A 17515-nucleotide genomic window follows, 5' to 3' on the forward strand; every position below is an offset into this window, starting at 1 on the left:
AAAAAATATCCGGATGAAGGCCTGCACTGATTACCCAACCAGTATTAAGGAAACAAATCTATTTTGGGTCAGTTTTATCTCTAAATCATTTTGCAATGTGAACAAATATGGTAACATTTTTGGAGCAATATATCAAGTAATCACAATTTTCCAATTCACAGTAGCAGATACATTTATGTGGGATTCCGTAAAAGTAAAAAAAAAATAAAAAAGGAAAACCACTGGACTTTGTTTCCAAGATTTGTAGATGTTTCGCCACCTCTCCAGGAAGCTTTCTCAATTCAAATGTCTGGATCCGTAGTGAGTTTTAGTATTTATATAGACAAGGCCTTGTATTGCTTGGAAACATGCAAATGGGAACCGATGAGTGGGTTGTTTGGTTCCATTGTTAGCCTGTAATATCTGAAACCTGTCTATGATTCCAAAGGTCTGTCGTTAAAGGGGTGATTGTCGTTAAAGGGGGGGATTGCCTCCTGTAATACCTGAAACCTGTCTATGATTGTTAAGGGTTCACCACCTCTGTGGACTCAGATTCCAGCTTCCAAAAACTTACAATTCAGTATAGAGAGGATCCCTTCCAGATATCACCACACCCCCCACCCCTTCACAGAAGAACAATGTAGCTCCCCGCTCCAGCCGGTGAACAATACCTCCTTAACGACCGACCCTTAACAATCATAGACAGGTTTCAGGTATTACAGGAGACAATCCCCCCCTTTAACGACAATCACCCCTTTAACGACAGACCTTCGGAATCATGGACAGGTTTCAGATATTACAGGCTAACAATGGAACCAAACGACACACTCATCGGTTTCCATTTGCATGTTTCCAAGCAATAGAAGGCCTTGTCTATATAAAGACTCAAACTCACTGCAGATCCAGACATTTGAATTGAGAAAGCTTCCTGGAGAGGTAGCCAAACGTCTTCAAATCTTGAAAACCAAGTCCAGTGGATTTTGTTTTTTTTAACTTTTACGTAATGACTATGACCTGGATGAAGTGAGGTTGCAAACAGAAGTAGGGATAAAATATTCCTTTTAAATGTGTGTTTTTTTCAGAGGCTTTGTTTGCACGGCCAGATGAAACTAGGTCTTTATTTCACTTATTCATATGTGAAATAATTACAAGCATCTAAATGTGTTACTCTAAGATACTCTGATATGAAGATAAAACCCCTGTTAAAACAGTTCTAGAAAGAGGATCCAGCAAAACCACAGCATTATACATTTCTAACCTAGTCACTTCTGACTGTGCAATCTTTTTTGGCCTTTTAACTACCCCTTTTTAGCAAAGTTTTTGCACAATGCATGTGCAACATTTTTGTTTTTTCATATCTACTTTGATCAGATGAAATGAAAAAAAAACACTATAGGAGAAGTCAAAACCTTTTTTGGCCAAATGTTTGAAGGTTAGGTTTCACAAATAATTTTACAAGGTCTATTCTAGTTCCATTACTAACATCAACAATACTGTGCCCTCTGACAAAATGTCACTGTCTGCTTAAGCCTATTTCACTAATATGGCGCAAAACATTGTACCTTAAAACTTTCTAAGACATTTTATGCATAAAAAAGGACCTTACAAAATATGTTATTATACACACCAATCATGTACAATTTTAAAGAAACCTAAATAAAAAAAACAAGAAAAACTATTGAAAATATCACAGATTATATTTCTAACTTTAGTTATGCTCTCGCCACTATAGGTGGTGACATGTTCACATGAAACTCCATTATCTGTGGAGTTTATTGAAGCAATTTGCCCAAACGGGTCAATGCCCGGAATGTAGGAATGTAGATCGACCGGTTAATCGAGAGCTTTGCTTTTTGGCTCAGCTTTCTCTTTACCACAACAGACCGGTACAAGGCCCGCTTCACAGCAGAAGCCGCACCAATCCGCCTATCGATCTCTGCTCCATCTTCCCCTCATTTATGAACAAGACCCCAAGATACTTAAACTCCTCCATTAGGAGCAGTACATCCTCCCCAACCTGGAGAAGGCACTCTACCCTTTTCCGGCTCAAGATCATGGTCTCGGATTTGGAGGCACTGATCCTCATCCCCGCCGCTTCACACTCAGCTGCAAACCGCTCCAATGAGAGCTGTAGATCACGCCCTGATGAAGCAAACAGAACCACATCATCTGCGAATTACAGAGATGCAATCGTAAGGCCACCAAGGCAGATCCCCTCAACACCTTGGCTGTGCCTAGAAATTCTGTCCATAAAAGTTATGAACAAAATCAGGGACAGAGGGCAACCTTGGCGGAGTCCAACCCTCACCGGAAACGAGTCCGACTTACTGCTGGCAATGTAAACCAGGCTCTGACATCGCTCATACAGAGACCTAACAGCGCCTATTAAAGGGCCCGTTACTCCATACTCCCGGAGCACCCCCCACAGGAAGAGATGTTAGCGGGATTAGGGAGTTCTTCGAAGTACTCCACCCACCGACATACAACGTCCCGTGTCGAGGTCAGCAGCACCACCACCCCCATCCCCCCACCCCCACTATAAATAGTGTTGGTACTGCACTGCTTCCCCCTCCTGAGATGCTGGATTGTGGACCAGAATCACTTCAAAACCGTTTGGAATTCTTTCCCCATGGCCTCTCCGAACTCTTCCTAAGCCGGAGTTTTTTCCTCATCAACCAGCCGATTCACCTGCTGCTTTGACTGCCAGTACATATCAGGTGCTTCTGGAGTCCCACAGGTCAATAAAGTGTGATAGGACTCCTTCTTCAGCTTGATAGCTTCCCTCACTGCTGGTGTCCACCAGTGTGTTCGAGGGTTGCCACCACGACATGCACAGACAACCTTGCAGCCACAGCTCCGACTAGTCGCTTCAACAATAGAGGGACGGAACATGGTCCACTCAGACTCAATGTCCCCCACCTCTCTCGGAACGTGTTAAAAGCTCTGCCAGAGATGGGAGTTAAAGCTCCTTCTCAAGGGGGGAGTCTGCCACACATTCCCAGCAAATGCTCACAATACGTTTGGGCCAACCAGGTCTGATCAGCGTCCTCCCCCACCATCGGAGCCAACTCACCACCAGGTAGTGGTCGGTGGAGAGCTCCGCCCCTCTCTAAACCCGAGTGTCCAAGACATGCGGCCGCAGGTAAGATGAAACAACAACAAAGTCGATCATTGAACTACGGCCTAGGGTTTCCTGGTAACAAGAGCACATATGGACACCCTTATGCTTGAACATGGTGTTCGTTATGGACAATCCATGATGAGCACAGAAGTCCAACAACAGAAGGTGTGCCATTCCTTTCAACCATGCCTCGCCTGTTCTCACCGTTATTGCCCATGTGAGCATTGAGCATTGTAAACGAGATAATTATCTTGTCATTTTGAGAAAACATTTCATTGTTTAACCGTTATAACGAGATAGTTATGTCATTATCTCGAGAAGTCAAAGGGAAAAAAAAGTCAAGTACGGCTGATCTCGGCTACTGTACATCCCTGAGACTGCAGGAAATAAAACCTAGGATCTCAGCAAATGGTTTTATTCTGCTAGCAAAGCAGGTCTAGATTCAGTGGCACCATTGATTAATTAATAAATAAGACTAGTCTAAAACTAGGCATGAAAGCTGGTTAAATGATGACACTCGAGCTGCCAGGAGATACTGTTGCAGAGCTGAGCGTAAAAGGGATTGGACAGACTACTGGCATTACTCCAAACATTGAAGGAATCCTGGCCCTGTTACCAGAAAACTGTAAGAGACGCAATTATCAAATGAAATTGTGTCAAACAGTCACAGTCAGTCTGTTTTATTTAAAACCATTGATTTTGTTCTAAATGTTCCACATAGAAGCTGTATAGAGACATCATCTGCTGCATTTTGCAGTTGTTTAAATTTTTCTTGTCAACAAAGTCACTTCTCTTAGGACCCAAATCATACCCTCTCTGCTCACCCCTTCAGTCTTGGTACTTTTTCTCCTGTTTTCCACAGCTTTGAACCTGTGACTTTGCTGTCTTTGGAGGAGGTAGTTATTCTGTGTAAAATGCAGCTCCTTTTACTCGAGGCAGCTCGCAAAGGTTAGACCTTCATGTCAGCATTTTGAAACAGTTGCCCATGCCTTTGTAACCACTTGGCTGGATTACTGTAATGCACTTTACAAGGGTATCATTCATTCATGTGTTTCTTAGCTTCAGAGGGTGCAGAATGTTACTGCACGTCTTTCAACAGGTACATGTAAATTTCACCATATATGCCCTATTTTAGCCTCATTAGATTGGCTGCTATTACGTTTTAGGATTGATTTAAAAATCATTGTATTTGCTTTTAACCTCATAAAACCGGCCAGGTCGCTGGCGACCCAGTGGACCTAAAGCGGGGGTAATAATTCAGAATGCATAAAATTCCACCGGTAAAATGTTTATCAGCAGGTGGAGCCATTGCACGCAGCTCCAAGCTGACAACAAAACTTCCATACCCCACAGCTCTGAAACTATTACAGCTACAGGTCTGAAAGTTTCTGTATTTGTGGTTGACATGATGTAGAACAAATACAATGAAACCTGCCTTTTCTCAAGAATGTTGTTATTGCTGCTGTTCAAAAAAGACCTATCATTTTGAGAATTAAAAAACAACAACTTTGAGTCATGTTTGAACTGTCACATGTTGGTCTGTGTTCTACTCACCCAATTTAAATATTAGGAAACTAGAGGGTGTTAGCTTTCAAATAATGTATTGCACATGTAATCTGGGCTTACAGTTCCTAAATTATTTGCTTTATCATTTGGGTCACATCCACCCAAAATGAGGTTGATGTTAAGACGCTAAAGCTCCTAATGGTCTTTCCCCACCATACCTGTCTGAGCTGCTTCATCCCTACACACCCTCTTGCTCCTTTATATCAGCTGACCAGTTATTGAGGGTGTTACCTTGAAGACGAGGACCACCCACTGACAGGCCTTGGAGTTGAGTGGCACCCACTTAGGGGCCATGAAGGGAAACCCTCACAGAGCTGTTTCACAGCATGATCCATCAGAGGGCTCAGAAGACTCTGCGCGGGGGTCTCTGGATGACATACAGCATGCTCTGGCATCTCTGGAGAGGGATCGCTAAGAGGATCTGACTGAGAAGGAAAAAAAAGTCCTAAGGGGTCTGACTGTGGGGCTAGAACACTGAGAGGAGCTGACTGATGAGAAGGGATCACTTGCCTGCTAAAGGGCTATGGCTTGGGGAATGGCCCGCTAAAGGGCTCTGGCTTAGGGGATGGCCCGCTAAAGGGCTCTGGCTTGGGGGCTAACCTGCTAAAGGGCTCTGGCTCTGGAACTTTCCCACTGAAGGGCTCTGGCTTGGAAAAGGCTGGCTGGCAAGGAGATGACGGAGGTGGAAAGAAAGGGAAAAAGTCTTCACTCTTCCCATTAAGAAATTCCCATCATTGGGACTTCATGAGACGAGGAACACTCGCTGCTGGGGTCGTGGTGTTGGGAACTGGCTTAAGTGGTTAAACTCATTGAGCAAGCTGTTGGTCAAGTACTGACTTGGCTTCGCAGTGGACTAGGGCTGGCAGAAGGCTGAACCATCAGAGAGGGAGTGATGGCATCCGACTGACCCATTGGGGAGGAGTTGGTGGTGGCATCAGACTGACCCATCATTAAGGAAATGGTGGTGGAATCAGACTGACCCGTTGAGGAGGAGGTGAAGGCGTAAGGTTGACCTGCTGGAGAAGTGATATGTGTTCACCCTTGTCTTCTTTAGAAGCCTTGTTCCAGTCTGTACTGCAATGTAGGGAGTTGAAGCAGGATTGATAACCCTAACCCTTTCTACTACAGACAAGGAAAAACATGTCCTTATTGTGTTCAATGTTCTCACATCCTCCTTCTGGTGTGAACGGAAAACAGTTGTCTGAAATGTTTATCTGGTTAAATTTATGTCTTTGATGAATTGAGCTATTTTCCTTTGTTGAAGTATGTGAGTGTTTGAGTGTTTTGAGTGTAAATGTATGTGCTTAGGATGATTAAGTCAGAGCTTTTAAATACTCTCCATCTAAAAGAGGATGTGAAATAAAATTGAATATTATGTAGGGGAATATTTGCCCTTCAGATAATGCTTCCCACTAATGTTCTAACTTCACAAGTGATTAAAATGGATATTGAAGATGAGGAGGAGACAGGAGACATTACTTTTTAGCCTATGTTGCAGCATTTGAAAAGGAAAGAGAAAAGGAGGCTGTTACAACACAGACTGCCAAAGAAAATGCCAGTAAGGACACCACAGTATTGGCCAGTTTACAAAAGCAATATTGAGTTTTCAGGATACCTCAAGAAAATATAAGAGGAGATGGCCAAACTATAGAATGTTTGAGAACAAATCCACCAGAACCAAGACCAGTTGTAGCCCATGCCCATAAATTCTTGACCATCAGCCCAGCTGCCTGAGTTTGTAATATGCAGAGGATTTCAAATGAATGCCAAATTGGAAAAGATGGCCAAAGGACAAACTGCCATTGAATCCATCGGATTGAAATGGGGTTGAAATGAAAACAGTGAAACTGAAATTGTGGAAGCAGTCATTAGAGCTCAAGCCCAGGTCTAAACCTTCGTTGCATGTTAGAGATTAATGATCTTACCCTTTCACAACTTAGAATCATCCTAAAGGGGAATTACAAAGAGGATAACTCCAATGACAGCTATCATAGGCTCATTAACACCATGCAGGAGAACAAGTCCCCACATAACTTTCTATTTAGGGAAATCTAGCAAAGGGAATTACTTCTTGCATCATCAATTGAACCAGGAGCTCAGGAACAGTATAGTTCTAAAGGGTAGTGGATACTGGTTTGGCCAACAACAACGTGAAGTATCAAATCGACAGATTTCTGGATGGTGTAGCTGTCACAGATGAAGTCCTAATTGCCAAGATCAATTAATCTGTGAGCTTAGAGTGGGAGAGACAGCAGAACTTTACAAAAATCAGTAAGGAACCAAGAATAAGAGAAATAAGACCACAACCAGTACAGTGAGCAGTTGTTGGTGCAGTGGGTGGGTGTTAGCAGACAATCTCTGTATCTCCAAAGGCAAAGACACAACCTACGGTCAATCCCAGGGAATCAGAACATCTGCACATCATAAATCAACTGAAAGGAGGGATAACTGTAATAAAAGGAGCCATCTCTGCGTCAGGAAAAACTATTCTCCTCAGAGCCATCCAAACAGGACATGGCACTGTAGGGACTGTCAGCAGCTAACCAAGAAGGACTAAGTGACCATTATTTTAAACCTGAACAAAATGGTCATTTGTCAAGTGGTTGTAGGATGGGGAAAACACACATAGACTGAACTGGACAAATAGACATCTCAGCCAGTACAGTAACAGCAGCAATACACTGACCATCGGAGAAATGATTAGGAACTCATTACAGACAGCATCCAACATCTTTAGACCAAGGTGGCAGCTGATACTCAGGGAAAGCAACAGTATCAGTTATTGTCCATTTTCTCTCACCCAGACAAAAAGCTCCGCTCCTTAATCTAATCCATAAGAAACAAATTATTATTTGCAGGTTTGATGTGGTACAGACAAGGGCAATTCGGGATACAGGTTCCAAAAATAAAAAAAATAAAAAAAACACTGGAGTTTGTTTCCAAATGTAAGGATGTTTTGCTTCCGACCCAGGAAGCATTTTCAATTCAAAATATGATAAATAGCATTTATAGAGTCGACCAAAAAGAACTCAATGCTATTTCTGACATTTTGATTAAAAACGCTTCCTGTGTCAACAATGGGTGGTGAGGTTGCTCGAGGACCCAGATGCAGAGACGAGTGAAGCAGAGATGAGTTCTGAGAGGTTTAATTGCAGACCAAAGGAGGCAGAAATCCAAAAATCAAACTTAAAATATTAAACAAACCAAAACCATGGAGACTTCAGGGGAAAAATGAGTCTGAGGAGCCGGGGAGAGATGAGCAGAGTAGACAATACAGCAACGAGAAGGAACCAGCACTGACTGACTGCAGACGTGGAGTATTTAAGGAGAACAGAACAAAGGATGGACTAATGAGCTGAATAAGGAGCAGGTGTGGGTGGAACTGGCAAGAGGGAATCCAAGGGGAAAGAAAACAAGCACAAGGGGGCAACAGAGAGTAACTAAAGAATGCTTGGAGATCATGGAAAATAAAAACAAAACAACTGATAACAGAAAACTGAAAACTCAGAGTCACAACAAATAAGAACCATAACACCTGTTTGGGAAGCGAAACTGAGATGAAATTTGCCTGCCATATCTGGCTGACAACCTGCTCCATTCCAAAAACATTCAAAGACCACCTGAAAGACCTATGAAATGTTTTGCAGTGCTATGAGAGTCACAGGGTCAAGCTTACACCCAAAAAAGTAAGATCTTTAAAAATTTGGTAAAATCCTTAGGAAAACTGGTTAATAAAGAGGGATACACCATGGATCCTGCAGACATTGCTCCCTTCCAAACGTTAAAAGATAGGAAGCCATCACAATCGGAGATGTTCAAAAATTATTGGGATTTATCTCCTATTAGAGAAGCTATATTCCCAACTTTTTTCTGTTAAACAGCTGCAAACTGTTGTTATGTGAAACTCGACATGTTTTTGAGAGGACTTCGACTTATTTCAGCAATTCTAGTTTCTCCATAAAAGCAAGTCATTCAAATACAATAAGTTATATGCCAACTCAACTTAATGATTCAGCAAAAAAAAATCTTAATGAAAAGAAGAAATGGTATCATGGACTTTGCACATAGACATTATTTTCCATTCTATTCATTTGAAAATTATTATCATTCCTTCCTGACATTCAACTATCTTAATAGATACTCAAATACACATTTGTGTGTAGTAATGTGTTTAAAACATGGAAATAACACAATTACACAATCATATGTATCTTAAATGCAATAAAAAGTTTTTCAAAGTAAAATATTGTGAATGCTGTGGAGATGGTGCTTCACTTTCTAGACAAAAGTGTAAAGTTTTTCTTTGTGGTGCATTTGGGGCAGATTAAGGGTGTTTTTACACATATCAATAGCCTCCTGATGTACAATCTCAAAACCACTAGATGCCACCATTAGCAACTTTGTGTGAAATGTAATAATTACTGAATAACGGGGATTTCCTAAATATTTACACTTTTTATATAAGTAAAAGTACAGATACCTGTGTTAAAAGACATTGGGAAAAATAAAAGTACAGTGAACGTCTTAACTTAAGTAAAAATGAAAAGGTTCTACATTGTGCTGAAGTACAAAAGTAAAATTAGGTTTTTGTCTGTAAAATACAAAACAAATTTTAAGAGCTCAATTATAACAATACCTAGAAATACAATTAGAAATAGAAATACCTCAATGAATAATATTTTTTTTCTCTCTCCTTTGCTCGCTGTGGAATGAGCTAATGGAGAGAAAGAAGGCAATATTGACAGAGAGCATGAGCAGCTGAATACTCTAAGAGCTCTGGAACACAATGCACTCAGGTTTAGAATAACATTAACTAAAAAAAAAAAGAATATAAATCCTTCTTAACATGTAAATGTCAACTTTAACAATGGGGGAGAATCAGAAAAGTCTTACATCTCAGAATCGGCTCCATCAGCTGCAATGTGGCCCTTGCATTTTACTTTTTTGTTTTATTTTGCAAATGTTATGTCATTAATGAAGGGAAATGTTATAAAAGCTTTGTAAAAGTTGTCTAAGCCATCTTTTGATCAACATGTATAGAAGTATAAGTAGAAGAATTTTATGAAAGTAATATACACATTTCTGTTTAAATGCACTTAGTCAATATAAAAAGTACTGAGTTACTTTAGACCAAGGTATCAAAATCGAACAGAGGTAAAAAGCTGCTCCACTGGGTTTTCTCCTGAAGTGTCCACTCTCTTTAGTAACACAAAACGTTTTAAATGCAATAAAAAACATGCAATTTAATAGCACATATGAATAAATGTTATTAGATGTCAACCTGGCACATCTTTTTCCTCTATAAACCAAACTTCAGAACAGTCATGTTTATAATATCTGAAAAGTTGACATATGTTTCGTGACATATTTTAAGGTGCCTTTCTTAATTCTAATTAATAATATTTTTAGTGTAAACTTTATTGTATGGAACTATTGAATGTTTAATTATAATCTGATCTTAACACTTGAAGGAAGCATATATTTGTGTCAAATGGCAATAATATTTAAAGCTGTTTGCCTTTTATTTAATTTGTCTTGGTTTAGACAGCACGGGGCGGTAGATTTAGCTTTCTTGGCGCCAGGGGTTACTTTTTTAGTGTCAATGTATAAGAGAGAGGTGTAGAGGCATTCTGATGAGCAGGTTATAATTAAAAAGATTTATCAAACTGTTTAGAGTTTGTTTAGCTATTAGTTTTGCTGAAAATTGAGATGCTGTTTTTGGTTTAGTTTTTGGATCATGAAATTAGTTGGTTTTATTGTACTTCTGGGTAAAAGAATTATGTTGTTTAAAATGGTAGTTTAATCTATAAAAACTCACACAAAGAGAAAAGACAATAAGGAGAAATTTATTGATACAATGACTTTGTCTTTGGTGCTGAGACCTCAGCAGGAAACATAGTACTTAATTTTGATAGATATGCATGAACAGGAGCAAAGAATAGGGCTGTTTCCCCCCCAGGCCTGAAACTGGTGGTGGAGTGGAGATAAATGATGTTGGTCAGTCTGTAGACTGTAGGTTAGCAAGACGGTATGCTGAACTTTATGGAGAGATCCAGTGGACAGCGTGAGCTAATACTAGAGCTTCACTCAGGGACCTGGAAGATAGAAGTCCAGTTGGATAACACAGGTTGAGAGAACCTGTCAATGATTAGCAAGCATGAAGCGGCAGTGGAGAGACAAGACAAAAAAGAGAAAATAAAATAAAATAAAATACAGCAAAACAGTAAACAAGTACAACAAAACAAAAAACAAGACAAAACAGTGTCAGCAAACTGAAGAACTGATAAGAGAATAAAATTATTATATTAATAGAGCATATTAAAGCACGAGGCAGAGTCAGAGAGGACAACAAATAATTCTGCAGGCATTGTATCAAGTGGATCAACATAAAACATGGGATATCAATAAAAAGAGTAAAATAAAGGATGACAGTATTGAGATAATAATAAATAATAAAAAAAAGAGTTCCAGAAAAGAGTCATTTTAACCCATTATTTTGAATATGTCTATTAAAAGGACCCCACACATCTAGAAACTTATCAAGATTGTTTGACAAAGAGTATCGAATTTCTTCGAGATAGATACAGGACACCATATCATTGAGCCATTTTTTAAAGCATGGAGGTGTAGAGGATTTCCATTCCCTCAGAATAACCTGTTTTGCAACCACCAAACCAAACATTAGAGCCTGCTGCAGAGACATGGGAAGAGTAACAGAGAATTTAGAGCAACCCAGAATTATCAAATGGTTTTCCGGATATAGAGCTTTGCCATAAGCGTTACTATAAAATTTGAATATTCTGTACCAAAAGTCCATAAGCATAGGGCAAGAGCAAAACATATGACCTAAAGTCCCATTGTCTGATTTACATTTGTCACATATAGGAGAGACACTAGGAAACAGCTTATTAAGTTTGGTTTTAGAAAAGTGCAAACGATGGATAACCTTGAATTGAATAAGTTGCAATCTGGAGTTAATGGAACACGTTTTGATCCTTGACAGACTCAAATTCCACATCTCATCTGAAATTTCGACTAGTGTATCAGAAGCCCAGGCCTCTTTTATATGATTGGTAGAAGGAGATGAACTGAAAAGATTAACAAAGTGAGAGATTAGCTTTCTAGAAGTAGGGGGCTTTTTTTTAAGCTCGAAGAAACTATTTTGCACTGATATGGTTTCAAAGTGAGGGAAATTTTGTCTGACAAAATTGCGAACTTGCAGGTACCTGAAAAAGTGGCTAGAAGGAAGACCAAATTTGGATTGGAGTTGCATGAAGGAAGCAAAGCTGTTATCGATGTATAAATCCTTGACAACAGCTATGCCTCTATCTAACCAGTGCTTGAAAACTACATCCAAATTCCCTGGCTTAAATGCTGCATTCTGAAAAATGGGGGCATAAATGGAGAAATCCGAGAGATTCAGAACAGTCTTTATCTGCTTCAGAATCCTAAATGAATTTTTTAAAATGAAATTATCCTTTAGCAACTGAAAGGGGAAAGAGAAGTTGGAGAACACTACAGCGGAAAGAGAGGAAGTAGTAAGTGCTATGGAAGCAAGGTTTTCATTCTGTGGCCAATTGGGCAAAAATGAGTCGACCTCTTCCCCCTTCGGATAAACATGACTCCAAAAAACCCAGGCTCTAGCATTACAAGCCCAGTAATAATGACGAAAATCAGGAAGGCCAAGGTCACCCTCAGCAGTAGGTCTCTGTAGGTGAGACTTAGAAATTCGAGGGTGTTTACCGGCCCAGATAAAACGAATTATAATGGAATCTATCATCTTAAAAAAAGAAGCAGTAAGATAAATGGGTATATTTTGAAAAAGATATGTCAATTTTGGGAGGAACACCATCTTAACGACATTAACACGACCAATCAAGGAAAGAGGAAGAAGCTTCCATCGATCCATCATAGATTTAAATTTGTTGATTAACTCCAAAAAGTTGTATTTAAAAAGAAGTTTAGGGTCCCTTGTGATATTTATTCCCAGATATTCAAAATGATTAGTGGAAACTTTAAATGGTAGGCTACTAAGAAAACCAGTGTCCAGACCATCAGAAAGAGGCATAAAAAGACTTTTGTCCCAATTAATAGTAAAACCAGAGAACATTCCAAATTTTTTTATAAGAGTAAGAAGCGGAGAAAGGGAGATTGTAACATCTGAAAGAGTCAAAATAACATCGTCAGCATAAAGGCCGATGGGACTATCTGCAGTATAGTCCGAGATGCCAGTGATCAACGGATGGGTCCTGATGGAAATAGCAAGGGGTTCCATGGCCAGTGCAAAAAGTAACGGTGAGAGACAGCACCCCTGTCTGGTTCCTCGGTGTAATGAAAAAGAGGCAGACCTGTCGTGATTAGTCAAAACAGAAGACTTGGGGTGAGCATAAAGCATTTTTAATAATGCCATGAATTTATCACCAAATCCAAATTTTTGGAGGACCAAAAACAAATAGTCCCATTCAATTTGATCAAATGCTTGTTGGGCATCCAATGAAATAACTGCAGAGGCAGGAAGGTTAGTCCGATACATAACTTGTAGGAGTCGACGAGTATTAGAAAAAGAATATCTGTTAGGGATGAAGCCAGTCTGGTCAGGATGAATCAGGTGAGCAATGTGTTTGTTTAGACGGGTAGCTAATACTTTTGCAATTATTTTTTGATCGCAGTTTAGTAAGCTTAAAGGACGATATGAGGCAACATTAGAGCAATCCCTGCCTTTCTTCAGGAGGAGACAAATATCAGCATCATACAAACTCTGAGGGAAAACTCCCTTACTAACTGAAGAGTTCACCATGCGCAGAAGAAGAGGGGCAACCAGATCCAAATGACTTTTATAAAATTCTATCCCAAACCCATCCGGACCACAAGCCTTACCTGAAGATAAAGAACGTATGGCAGCTTTAATTTCTTCAAGTGTAAAATTAGAATCTAAGTCTAACCTGGCGGAATCATCCAGAACAGGGACATTTAAATTGTTTAGGAAATCTTTAGTATCAGAACTGGTGGCAATAGACTTAGAAGTGTATAAATTGCTGCAATAATTAAAAAAGGCGTCATTTATGAGTTTAGGCTCAGTTAACATTAGCCCAGAGGGGGAATAAATTTTATGAATGGCTCTATCTGCAAGTGCGCCTTTGATTTGTCTGGAAAGCAATCTGTCAGGCTTGTCCCCTAGTTCAAAATGTTTTAGTTTAAGTCTGCGAATGCAATTACCAACTTTTTCCCCAAGCATGATGTTGTGATTCTATAGTTAAATTCTATTCCCAGCCCGCTGGGAATTTATGTTTCTGATACTTTAAGATGTTTATTGCCCTCCCCTGTAGGAGTGGTNTTATGATGGAGTCTATCATCTTAAAAAAAGAAGCAGTAAGATAAATAGGTATATTTTGAAAAAGATATGTCAATTTTGGGAGGAACACCATCTTAACGACATTAACACGGCCAATCAAGGAAAGAGGAAGAAGCTTCCATCGATCCATCATAGATTTAAATTTGTTGATTAACTCCAGAAAGTTGTGTTTAAAAAGAAGTTTAGGGTCCCTTGTGATATTGTCCTTTAAGAGTGGGGTTTACCTCTGTTTACCTATGCACAATTCTATATCTTCAAAAGAAAACAAAGGACAAATCCACATATAATGGTTGTATGTCCTGTTTGTTTCTGTGTTGCCCTGCGATGGACTGGCGACCTGTCCAGGGTGTACCCCGCCTCTCGCCCATTGACTGCTGGAGATAGGCACCAGCATCCCTCGCGACCCCAATTGGGACAAGCATGTCGGATAATGGATGGATGGATGGATGGAATCAACATATAACAGGCATATTTAGACTATATTTGGTTACATAAACACTGTCTTAGTCAATGGTAAGCTCAAATGCAAACCTTTCCAAAGTGGAAAAAAAGCCAGTGATGCTTTAAACATTGATAAACACCATCTAGTGTGTCTAGCGCTTATAAGACTTGTATTAATGTAGCAAGAAATGGTGCTCTTCTCTTTATTCAAAATGTGTCCTGATGCTCACATTTAGCATAAAAAAGAGCATGCATATTTTTGCATAGAACCAATGACATCAGGTAGACAAATGTCACCGTGCACTTATCAAGTTCATCATTTCACAGAATGGATGAGAGAATTGATAAGGAATCAAAATGTTTCACAGAATCGATAAGGGAATCAGAATCAAGAAAATCTTATTAATTCCCATCCCTAATATCATTTGATGATTGGAATTCATCATTAAAATTATTTGATAAAACAATATATAACATAGTATTTAACATAAAAGCAATATTTAACATTTACAACACATCAAAAGAGATTGATTATCCTAACCTATTACTGTTGAGCCCTGACACATTATTAACATAATTTATGAGGTCCAACAATATAAATGACCCACACCCACTTAGCATAGAGGCTCCTTCCCCTTCACTGACATTCTAACCCTCTAGAAGCTGCTCCAATCTCTCTAGGATTTCTTCTTGAATTTTTAGGAATCCAAGGAGGCTTTCAAAGTTATCTGACCTGACAACATTTTCTGGGTTCATCATGAATACCATCTAGAACTTCTCTAAGCTCTTTTGTAGCTTGCTTTCGATGAATTTCATGACAAGAGAATTCTCGAGGGCTACTGAATTCCCCAGCTCTGTTAGATCAACAGGGGCCTTCTCAAGAGGTTTTATTTCGTCAGCTGTTTTCCTTGGCTGATTTGACCTTATTACAAAGCCAATTGTGGTGTGGTTCCCATACCTGTTCTGGAGAACACTGAACATGTCCTCAGCTGTATTGTAAGAGGACAGCCTCAGATCTTGGTTTATCTTTTCCTCAACAGGACCTCAATCTTCATTGCTTCAATTGAACCAGTGGGCTCCTCCTTCCTCTACAAACTATCCCAGTCTCTCCTCTGGGTTCCATTAAATGTGGGAAGGCTGGTTGGTTTGATTCTCAGTACTGATTGCTTTGGCCGTGTGACCTGTGCAACCCTTCCTCAATTTTACCTTTCTGCGAATCTTAGGGGCTTTAAGAAATTCTGCCCTTCGGATTTCAAGTTTGTTGTTATTAGTTTTCAAGGTTATTTGTTTTCTGCCCATTTACGATCCAGACTTTTTTCTGTTCCTCTGGAATCATTTTTTTCACATGCTGCAATGCTTGCAGCTGCATGTTTGACTAGTTTAGTAGCAAAATCTACAAGTAGCCAATAGCTATCTTTATCACCAGCAGATGCTGGGATTTCACCAGCTTTGTCACAGGCTGTCTCTGCTCCCTGAAATTCAGACTAGCCTCATGTTCCCCATATCTGGACCAGAGAGTGACTGTTCTCCTACCTTTCTTCTTTTTTTACATGACATGCATTCAGATCGGGACTTATCAAATCTTACTCCTTGGTGTATCTTTTTCATAAACTCTTAAATTCACAGCACCAGATGGCTACTGACATTTAGGTCACACATACAGTTCAAAAGAATGTAAGGCATGTGGAATAAAAAAATATATGAGCACTGAGAGTTGATATCCAAGGAAGAAAAACGTTTTATTTCAACATGACCATCTGAACGCAGCTCTCAGTGTTGATCTGAGGCTGCATCATCCAAACCCCTGCATAAAAAGGGGACTACCCAACCATTAACATTTCCCAAGAGAAACACTTTAGTTCATCAAAGGACAGAGATGACAATTGTTTTCTATTCACACCAGGATGTGAGAATCTTGACTTGTTTCCCCGTTATCTAACCTAGGGGGAAACTTCCTTTCAAACCTCCTTCCTTTCCTTTCATCTCAACAAGGCTTCTAAGTAATCACTAATTTCAGGAAAAAAGAAAAGACAGACTTTAGCATCGCTCACAAACAGGTCAAGGAAAAATACCATTCCACAAATTCTTACTTTTGTTCCTTAACGGAACAATTACAAACCAAAAATAAAAAAGAGTAAAAACTGTAACCAACATAGAATACATAAAAATATAAATGAGTAAAATAATAGCAAAACCAAAAACAACAATGATCAGGACAAACATCAATGCTTCAACAGATGCATCCTCCAACAGAGGTTTGGTAGAATCAGATTCTTCATTGTACATTGGGGTGTGCACATCTTGCTGTAATGAGGTTATAGTTGTAGTTATTAATCTTTTAATCAAAGCTCTTATGCAGGGATTGCAGCAACATCCACAAAGGGTCAATATGGCAGCAAAAACAGCAACAGATAAAAAAAACCAGATGACACCAAGGTTTTATACTGTGCAAACATAGACATCCAAATGTCCCACATAGAAGTGTCTACACCTGAATGTTCTTTCATTTTGTTGGATAATGCACGGAGACCATCAACAGCTTTAGTTAGACTATCATCAGCAGCTGTATTGTTGGGAATGAAGGTGAAGCATTGCTCGCAAAAAATAGCACAGACTCCGCATTTTTCTGCTAATAACATATCTAAAGCTATTCTGTTTTGGAACGCCATGAGTGAAGTCACAGCAAGTTGTCCATGTACAGCTTCAAAACCACTTTGAGTCCAGTTACCTAATTTCTGAACATTATAATGTATATAATTAATTCATTTTTGTTAATAATTAATCACCAGCAAATTGTTGATTCAAATCCTGTAGCAACCTCATCATCTAGTTTATATTTATCTCATACACCTTGTGAAGTAGTTTGGTCGAGGGTCAAAAAGGTGAACCAAAAAAAACAGCTTCAGCCACCGGTTCCAGTTTCTCTGTTGTCTTTTATTCCTGTTCTCTCAGACAAAACATTTCTCCTCGAGCTTCCAAGAGCTCAGGGCTTATATAATCAAGTGGCAACACACCTGCACTTGATTGGACCAAGCCTCAATTAAACAGGTAAAAAA

At 39.5% G+C, this 17515-nt stretch overlaps 1 protein-coding gene across 1 annotated transcript in view; it reads right to left on the bottom strand.

The window, feature by feature from the left end:
• Nucleotides 1-5187: 5187 nt before the first annotated feature.
• The window catches only part of LOC107104351 (zinc finger protein 24-like), a 16733-nt gene continuing 4405 nt past the window's right edge, over nucleotides 5188-17515 (bottom strand). The window contains exons 3-4 of the mRNA XM_015404343.1: nucleotides 5504-5679; nucleotides 5188-5328 (exon numbers count right to left, since the gene is read on the bottom strand). Of these exons, the coding sequence (XP_015259829.1) occupies nucleotides 5188-5328; nucleotides 5504-5679 (317 nt within the window). The remainder of the gene's footprint in view (nucleotides 5329-5503; nucleotides 5680-17515) is intronic.

This window comes from Cyprinodon variegatus, unplaced genomic scaffold (assembly GCF_000732505.1).
Source record: "Cyprinodon variegatus isolate N-32 unplaced genomic scaffold, C_variegatus-1.0 Scaffold1705, whole genome shotgun sequence".
NCBI classification, from domain to species: domain Eukaryota; kingdom Metazoa; phylum Chordata; class Actinopteri; order Cyprinodontiformes; family Cyprinodontidae; genus Cyprinodon; species Cyprinodon variegatus.